Source organism: Octopus bimaculoides, chromosome 22, assembly GCF_001194135.2.
Source record: "Octopus bimaculoides isolate UCB-OBI-ISO-001 chromosome 22, ASM119413v2, whole genome shotgun sequence".
In the NCBI taxonomy this organism is placed as follows: domain Eukaryota; kingdom Metazoa; phylum Mollusca; class Cephalopoda; order Octopoda; family Octopodidae; genus Octopus; species Octopus bimaculoides.
Window position 1 is genome coordinate 78,327 of NC_069002.1, and position 9,181 is coordinate 87,507.

The window sequence follows — 9,181 nt, forward strand, 5'->3', positions numbered from 1 at the left end:
TATGTGCCACCCGCACAAGAGCCAGTCCAGGGGCACTGGCAACGATCTCACTTGGCTTGCCGGGTCTTCTCACGCACAGCACATTTCCAAAGGTCTCGGTCAGTAGTCATCGCCTCGGTGAGGCCCAATGTTCGAAGGTCTTGCCTCACCACCTCAGCCCAGGTCTTCCTGGGCCTACCTCTTCCACGGGTTCCCTCAACTGTTAGGGAGTGGCACTTTTTCACGCAGCTATCCTCATTCATTCTCACCACATGTCCAAACCAGCTTCACGGTGGTGCACCAGCATGACCGCAGCCACTTGGCTGAAACACATAAATAAATAAATAAATAAATATATATATATATATATATAAACATAATTAAGGTTCATGGAAGATTTTGTTGTTAAAATCTATGTGCATTAAGTTGGTTATTCTTCTGCAGTATACAAAATATTTTAATTCATTGTACAATTCCTAATGATATTTAATTATAAATATATAATAGGATTTTTTAAAACACTGTGTGGCTATGTGAGTCCACTTGAGTAAAGCAAGAATCAAAAGGGGTCCATAGGCTGAAAATTACTGATCTAAAATGGGACCTATTAAAAAGATGATAACGTAAATTTTTAACTCCAATTTCTGTCACTTAATCTTATTTATTTATTGTACACAGTACTCAGGATTGTAATGAAAAGATTTTGTCTAAGTGAGTGCAGGGAGTAAATAATTTGGTATAACCCTTAATATATTACAGATATCCATTTTACTAGCTTTGTTCCTCATAAAAATGAAAAGCAGAGTTGATTCGAGTATAGTATGTTTTAACTCAGAACCATGGAGCCTCTGAGGTAGTAGTGAACAAAACAGGTTTACATCAGGTCTTCTGCTATCAACATCAAGTCCCAGAAATCTATGCAGAACACTTCAGAAAAGAAACATTTAGACAAACTATTCTACCTTGTAAATTTAAAAAGAAAGAAAAAAGAAAGAAATGAAAATAAAAGGTTATCTGTTGAAAGATGCTAAGATTAGATAGAGAAAAAACATTTGGAAAAAAAAAAAAAGAAAAAGGAAATTGCATTACTCAATGGAATACATATGGTTATCAGAAAGGACACATTGTAGTCATTAAATCTCAAAAAGCAAAGCAAAATATATAAAAAAACGAGAACATTTATGTATGTGTGTGTATGTATCCTGATTTTGAGGATTTAAGTAACACAACAAATATTTTCATTATTAACCCTTTAGTATTCAAATTATTTTGTCAAATGCAATGCTCGTTTATTCAGTGTTTTGAATAAATCATGATTAATCTCATAGCTGCAAGATTTCAACGATATCATTGTTTCTTTTTAGAATGACATTGTAGGGTGGGTGTGAATGGCCAGATCTGGCTGGTTTAAACATAAAATAGGTAGAATATTCGGGCTGCATATGGCCAGTTTAAATGCTAAAGGGTTAAACCAATATTATAAACATATCTAAAAAAAATATGATGGAAGGCTTTAACTTGGATATGAACACTATGAAATGGTGGCCGTTCTGTGTCATATAAAAAGCAGCAGATTGGTATCAAAAGAATTAAAGATGAGGTTAATAGCTTAAATAATTATATAATCTTATTAACTACAACTTCTCTCAAACAATTAGATGATTTGATTTAAGTAAATGACTTACTTCATCGGTGTAATTAGGTGGGTAGTGTTGCAGAATAAATGGTTCTGAAATGGAAATATCAAAATACATCATTAACATGTATGAATACATAAATATCATTAACATATGAATACATAAATAAATATAATTAACACACAGTCAACTATTTTCTAAGGAAGTGATTATGTTTGGAAGGGAAAAATGTTATTTTAGTTATTTGACACTTGTGTTGTAAAGTTTATTCCCTTCTTTAAAAGCTAGTACACTGAAAGTATTTTATGTAATTTCTCTTCTTGCTCTCAAAAAGAAAAAAAAAATCAGTATATATAACGAGAACAGAACGAAGGGTATACAAGAAATAAATGAGAATATATTGGGCTCTGTCTGTCTCTCTCTCTCTCTGGTCAAGTGAATAGAAATACAAAGATATCTGGAATCATAGACTATGTCAGGAAAGGAGAGAGAAGAAGGGAGAGAAGGGAGGGAAGAAGGGAGAGGAGAAAGAAGAGAGTCATAGTGAGCAAGATAGATACAATCACTATGAATACACTGGACAACAGACTGCCTAATCATCACCATCACTTAACCCATGCTAGCATGGGTTGGACAGTATGACGAGAGCTGGTTAGGCAGAAGACTGCACCCTGCTTCGCTGTCTGTTTTAGCAGGGTTTTTACAGCTGGATGCCCTTCCTAACACTAACCATAGCAGAGTGGACTGAGTGCTTATTACATGGCACCAGCGCAAGTGAGGTCAGTTTTGGCAAGGTTTTAACAGCTGGGTGCCCTTCCAAATACTAACAACTTTACAGTGTGAACTAGATGCTTTTTACGTGGGACCAGCACTGGCAGGGTCACCAAGTAACTTGCAAGACAAAGATCCTTTGAGAGGGGAGGAGGGAGCATTGGAGGAGATGATCTTGTATCAGATAATGAAAGGTTAGTGTGACAGAGAGACAGAAACAGGTATCTTGCTTATAGAAGAGATACATGGTTACTCTGTCAGAGAGAGCGAGAAAGAAGGAGTGATCAAGATGGAGTCCAGTAATGGGTGTGTTGTTGTAGAGGACATACATGGTTAAGCAGCCCAAGGAATAGAGGAAGAGGGAGAAAGAGAGAGTAGAAGAGAGCAAGAGAAAGGGGGAGAGGGAAAGAGAACAAGAGTGCAAGAGAGAGATAGTGGCAAAGCACCAGAGTATGCACACAAGGAATGGGGATCAGAATATATATGGGGGATGGTGGAGAAGAGCCAGGGAGAGATAAGTGGTGGCAAAGTGGAAGGGCATGCCCTCAAGATACAGGGTCAGAATATAAATGATAGTGTATTGCCAAAGTGCATGAGTAGGGAGTAGAGACAATGATCCCTCCAAGTCAATCAGGTCCTTTGCCAGAGACATAGGAGTGCTTGAGTTTCTTATTAGGCAGGTAGTGCATAAAGACATTCGGTATTCCTCATACAAGATGAGAAAGGGCCAATTTTTATTCCAAGCCATCAAGGACAAGAAGAAATTCCGCTCGATGAAGCTTTTGAACAAACTCAAGCATCCCCTCCAACTGAGCATACTTTTGGTTTTTCTCAGACCAAGAAAAATTTCTACCAAGATCAGATGATGAACACACAGAACAACCGTTGGCCTGCCATGTCCCCAAAACATGTACCAAGAGTGATAAAAATCAAACATCCAATCAACATCATGGTGTCTGGAGTGATCACTAGTGATGGTGACGTTATGCCTCCATTCATTTTTCCACACGGCTTCAGACTCAACATGGAGACCTACATCAAGTGCCTGGAGGAGGTAGTGCTGCCCTGGGTCAAGGGGTTGGCTGCTGGGAGACCTGCAACTGGACTCAGAATCATGTTACACAAGCAGGATAACCCAGTCATAGCTGTCAGATGATTTCTCTGACAACATCACCCCTAACATCTGGTTGCCTAACTCCCCAGATTGCAACCCCTTGATTATTATGTGTAAGAGACCAACAAAACTTCTTATAACACCAAAGATGAACTGAAGGCACGGATTATGGCAGCATTCACCAACTTAAACGCGGAGATTGTCCAAAAGAATCTCAAGAGATTCCAAAGTTGTCCGGAGGTCATAGTTGAAGCCAATGGTGATTTTATTGAATAAATTTACTCTTTAGGATTTCAAGATATTTTTGGTGCAATTTTGGTAAATATATTTGTTAAAATGAGATGTCAGTGATATTTTCATTTTTGCATAATTTAGACATGACAATTTACTCACTGCACTCTTTGTGTGTGTGTGTATCTATCTATCTATATATATATATATATATATATATATATATACATATATACATACATATGCAAACATATACATTCGTATATACATAAATATCAGTCTTAAGTGCTTGCCATGTAAAGTCTACTCTGCATAAATCAATATTTGTGAACGTGTTTATTGACATCATACATATACACAGATATACACACATAGACAGACATGACACATACACATCGGCAGTTTACGGCGGTGAGCTGGCAGAAACGTTAGCATGCCGGGCGAAATGCTTAGCGGTATTTCGTCTGCCGCTACGTCCTGAGTTCAAATTCCGCCGAGGTCGACTTTGCCTTTCATCCTTTTGGGGTCGATTAAATAAGTACCAGTTACGCACTGGGATCGATATAATCGACTTAATTCGTTTGTCTGTCTTTGTTTGTGCCCTCTGTGTGTAGCCCCTTGTGGGTAGTAAAGAAATAACACATTGGCAGTAAAAAAATAAAGAGAAAATTATAGAAATGTTTACACCCAAAAGCTTGTGCAGCTTCACAACTTACTCCACTCCAGTGAGTTACTCATTCTCAAGTAATAGTTACCACACCTATTAAATATTCTCTACTATCCTAATTTACTTCCAAACTCTCAGCTGTTGATACACTGCCAGACTTAGCCAAGTAGTTATGTTTAACTAATCATTAATAAGAGTGGCATAACATTGAGAAAATTATGAAGGAGAGCAAATTTGCTATTGGCAATTATTTAAGTGATAAGTAGTATCTCTCACCTTCTTTGTCACCCGATGGCTTGCCAATTTCTACAAAAAGTTCAAATATTCTTTCTGGATTTTCTCTGAAAGAAGAAAACAGTACACTTACACAAGAATACACTGAAGAAATATTTTACATATATAGTAATTAATAATACAAGTACAAGGTCTCAAATTCAGAGGTTATGTGTGATTATATTGACCTTGTTACTTGACTGGTAATTTATCAGTTCTGAAAGAATAAAAGATAAAATTGAAACGTTGGTGTGTGTATAACAGTGTAGATACAAGTGTAGAATGATAGCACGTATAATATTTTGTCTCAGAGAAACTTCTGAAAGGGACTTGTGTAGAAATTAAAAAAATACAGGCCTCACTCAGAATGCCTGGTGAATTGCCAAGTCTGGTATTTTGACTGGATTTGGTCTCCTCAGTAAATAATACCTCAGACTTTCTGAGTTAAGCCAAAAATGCTGGTTCCAATATTGAGATCAGTAAACAAAGCTTTTGGTGATTTGAACAAATTGACCAAATTTGCAAACTGATAGAACTCCATTTCAAAAGGATAAAAAAATGAGAAAAGAAAAGACACAGATGACACAAAAAAGTATTCAAAACAAAATTAAATAAAATAAAAATCAAAGAAATATGGTTTAATCTTGGAAGTCACTTAACAAAAAATACTTTAGTAGCGTCATAAAGAGAAGTTTGAAGTGGTGTTCTGTTGTAACTGCTTATAAGTGGACTGAAAGTGGAGGAGATATAGAAAATGACAGAATGGCAGTCAACTGTACCAGATTGATACAAGTAATGGTGGTGGTGGTAATTTTATTACTAATATTACCTTGATCAGCCTTCACTGAGCAGATCTATGATCAAAAGACATTCCATTGTGACCATTCTATCTATTTCCTTTTTAATTTCCACAGTGGATCTAAAACTACATTACCTAATGTAGGCCTTTCTTTTTAAAGACTCTAAACAACCAAATTTCTCATAGAATCACACCAATTTCTATTGGCCAATAAATACTCACCCAATGGGTTCACAACATGGAAGTTTGCAACCTACTGTAGATATCACACTGTCCTTAGGCAAGCCACTGAACTAGTTTCAAAGTTAGTAAAAAATTTTATATTGTATTTCTTAAAATATCTTTCCATAGCATTGACAATTACAACCAGTCTTCACTTTTTAGATAAATGAGAAACCACTTCATGTGAGCTACCTCCACCTCCACACACATACATAAAACAGTTATCCACACAATGGTGTGACAAGTACAACAAACATTCATGTTGTTCTCACAAGCAAGAAATATCATAGCAAGTGCAGATATGGCAGTATATTTAAGAAGTTTCTTCTTTGCAATCACACAGTTTTAGCTCTAACCTTGCCATGCAACATTGAGCAAATGACTTTTAGCCATTGCTTCAAGTCAACCAATGCTTTATGAGTGGAATTTGACAGACGGAAATTTTACGGAAACCTGCCAATACAATCATTGTTGTTCTAGGGTGTCATCCATAGAATCTACTCTGCTGTAAACATGCAGACCTGGACACCAGTTATCATCATCAGTTTAACATCAAATTTTCCATGCTTGCATGGGTCAGATGGAACTTGTTAAGACAGATTTTCTACAAACAGATACCCTTCTTGTTGCCAACCCTCTCCTGTTTCCAAGCAAACTAATATTTCCCATAGCCAGATGTATTTTCCTGAAAGACTGAAAGTAAATGTTTACAGCCATCATGTGATGTCAAGACAAAGGTGCACTCACCCCCACACACGACAGGCTTCTTAAAGTTTCTATCATCCAAATCCACACACAAGGCTTTGGTTGGCCTGTCTACAAATATATTACTCCCTCTTTCTACCAGTCTCACATGCCCTTAACCCTTTCGTTACCAACCCAGCTGAAACCGGCTCTGGCTCTGAGTACAAATGTCTTGTTTTCATAAGTTTTCATAAGTTATTTTACTAAATTCTTTGTTACAATTAAAGTAATTGAAAGAAACACAGAGCATCTCAACAGAAATACAGTAACGAAAGGGTTAAAAAGTCATCAGCACTACTTGTCATCCTTTGCCTAAGCCCCACCTCAACCATTCACCATAAGTTAGTACCAAGCTACAGTATTTTGTGAGTGACAGTGATGAAGATGCTTTACTACGACCACTTCCAAAGTAAACTATGCCCATGTTGAAAGGAAGCACTCTGTGACACTAGAAAACAATGAAATCTGTTTCTCAATGATTAGAGGAAATCTTTACTCTTAAGCATTTAAACCATTGGTTTTATGTTGGGACTGGCCTCTCACACCTACCCTATAATGTCATTCTAAAAATAAATAATCACATCACTGAGATTTAAAAGCTGAGATAATGCATAGGTAGTTCAAAACAATGCAAATAAATAAGCATTACATTGCTAAAAGGTTAAATGTTCATGAACACAGATGTAACTGTGTGGCTAAAAAATTCACTCTGCAAACACAGGGTTCCCCCATTTGATCCTACTACATGGCATCATAGGCAAGTGGTTATCACAATTTTAGGCTGATGCAAATCTTGTGAACGGAGTTAGATTAAGTAAATTTAAAGAGTTGAAAGCTAACATATTCAACACACCAAGCAGTTAAAACATTAACTGTGTGTGTGTGTGTGTGTGTGTGTGTGTGTGTGTGTGTGTGTGTGTGTGTGTGTGTGTGTGTGCAGTGAAAAAAAAAGGCTAATATGAAATACAACTCTGGAAATATTTCAGTATTATTCTGACCTCATCAATGAAACATACTCTCCACTGTACTGTATTTGGTATAGTACTGATGAAACAATCAAGTAAACACACAAGCTTTGTACACTGGTGAGCAGAGGTAATTAGGATTGTTGAGAAATTAAAGGACATTGTAAATAGTGTTATCAACTGGAATCTTGAACTATAAGAATAATCAAATAATAATGCTTACATTTCTTATGCTTTCATTTTCTTTAAACTGATGCTCCAGCGTGATCTTAAACATGATGAAAACAAATTGAAAAACTAGTTTCATGCAACCTGCTTTTCTGAATATTTTTTAATAAGATAAATTGGATTGTTTATAGATGAATTTATGAGGAAAGGAGATTGATGACGACGACAAAATATTTGAGAATAATTTTTCTCAACAGTAGGAAGAAACAAGTGTAACTAAGACAAATATAGCAAACCCATGCAACTATCGAATACATTAAATAAGCTACAATGTTAAAGACCTACTTCAGAAAAAATAAGTAAATTCTATTTGACTGAGTTTATGTTAGATTCTTAAATAATTAGTTTGTTTTAGTGATGGATGAAGAAAATAGAAGATGAAGTATAGTCAAAACCAAACATTTTTTATCTTATTTATTTTTTTAAATGCCTTTAAGATGAAAGGAATATTTTTACGTCATGAGGTTACTTACAAGGTCAAATAATTTGACGGGCATTCTTCTAGACAAAAACCAATGCTGTTTATCACAGTCAATAAACAAGACTTTCTTTCTCTAGCATGTAAGTGCTAGAAAAATTAGTTCATTAGAAATATTTACATGCTTTTTTATTTATATTCTATAATTTTGTTTTCACTTTCTTACCAAGATAGAACTAACAAGTGTTATTAACCTAAAATGTTAAAGCAATATGGTTGCTTAGTGAATGGTTAATGCACCAAATACACTAACTAACACATTAGTTCACATCCTTGGACACTTTTTCTTGTGTATTTTATTTTATGTGCTTAAGAATCTTAATGCCCTCAATTAACTTCAATTATCACTTGAAACAGATTTACTTAAATATTAATATATACATACGAAAACCTGCCAGAACCTGTCCCTGGTTCTATAATATAAAGTGTTTTAAAGTGATTTAAACTAAAACTTTCCATCAAAATATCCTGTTATGTCCCAAACACCAGCTCAATAATGACAAAGTTATTTTACAAATTCTCCATTATTTTTTAAATTTATTGAAACAAAAGCAGTGTATTTCAACAGAAATGTGATAACAAAAGAGTTGATATGGATTATGTTGGGTTTTCTCCAAATTTTAGAGAGAGAGAGTATGTGTGTGTGTGTGTGTGTCTGCACACACAACAAAACCATGAACTAGAAACCCTTAAACGATCATCACCCTTAAGAAATATAATTCCTATGAAAGAACAATGAGGTTCAGGTATGAGATGAATATGAGACAGAATAGGGGGAAAAGGTATGTGCACTGAGTGAAAATAGTGTGACAAGATCAGAGAGAAGAAACGAGTTGGATGCAAGAGAGACCAGTTCAGTGCATACAGAAGTAAAGAAAAGAGGATAACATAGCAGACTGGGTGTCAGAAGATGAGTTGCAAAAAGCCTCAATTCTGCTGAGATGGCTGGGTCTTCTCAACATGGCATAACACCATTCATTTTGGTCTTCCCTCACCACCGTCATCTCCCCAGAGGTTCAACATATATGTGTGTGTGTGTATATATATATATATATATATATATATATATATAT

General features: G+C 35.7%; 1 protein-coding gene across 1 annotated transcript in view; it reads right to left on the reverse strand.

The window, feature by feature from the left end:
* LOC106881781 (DENN domain-containing protein 1A) overlaps positions 1-9,181 on the reverse strand; it is a 109,919-nt gene that overhangs the window by 71,078 nt on the left and 29,660 nt on the right. Inside the window, exons 3-4 of the mRNA XM_052975831.1 lie at positions 4,676-4,740; positions 1,665-1,708 (exon numbers count right to left, since the gene is read on the reverse strand). Of these exons, the coding sequence (XP_052831791.1) occupies positions 1,665-1,708; positions 4,676-4,740 (109 nt within the window). The remainder of the gene's footprint in view (positions 1-1,664; positions 1,709-4,675; positions 4,741-9,181) is intronic.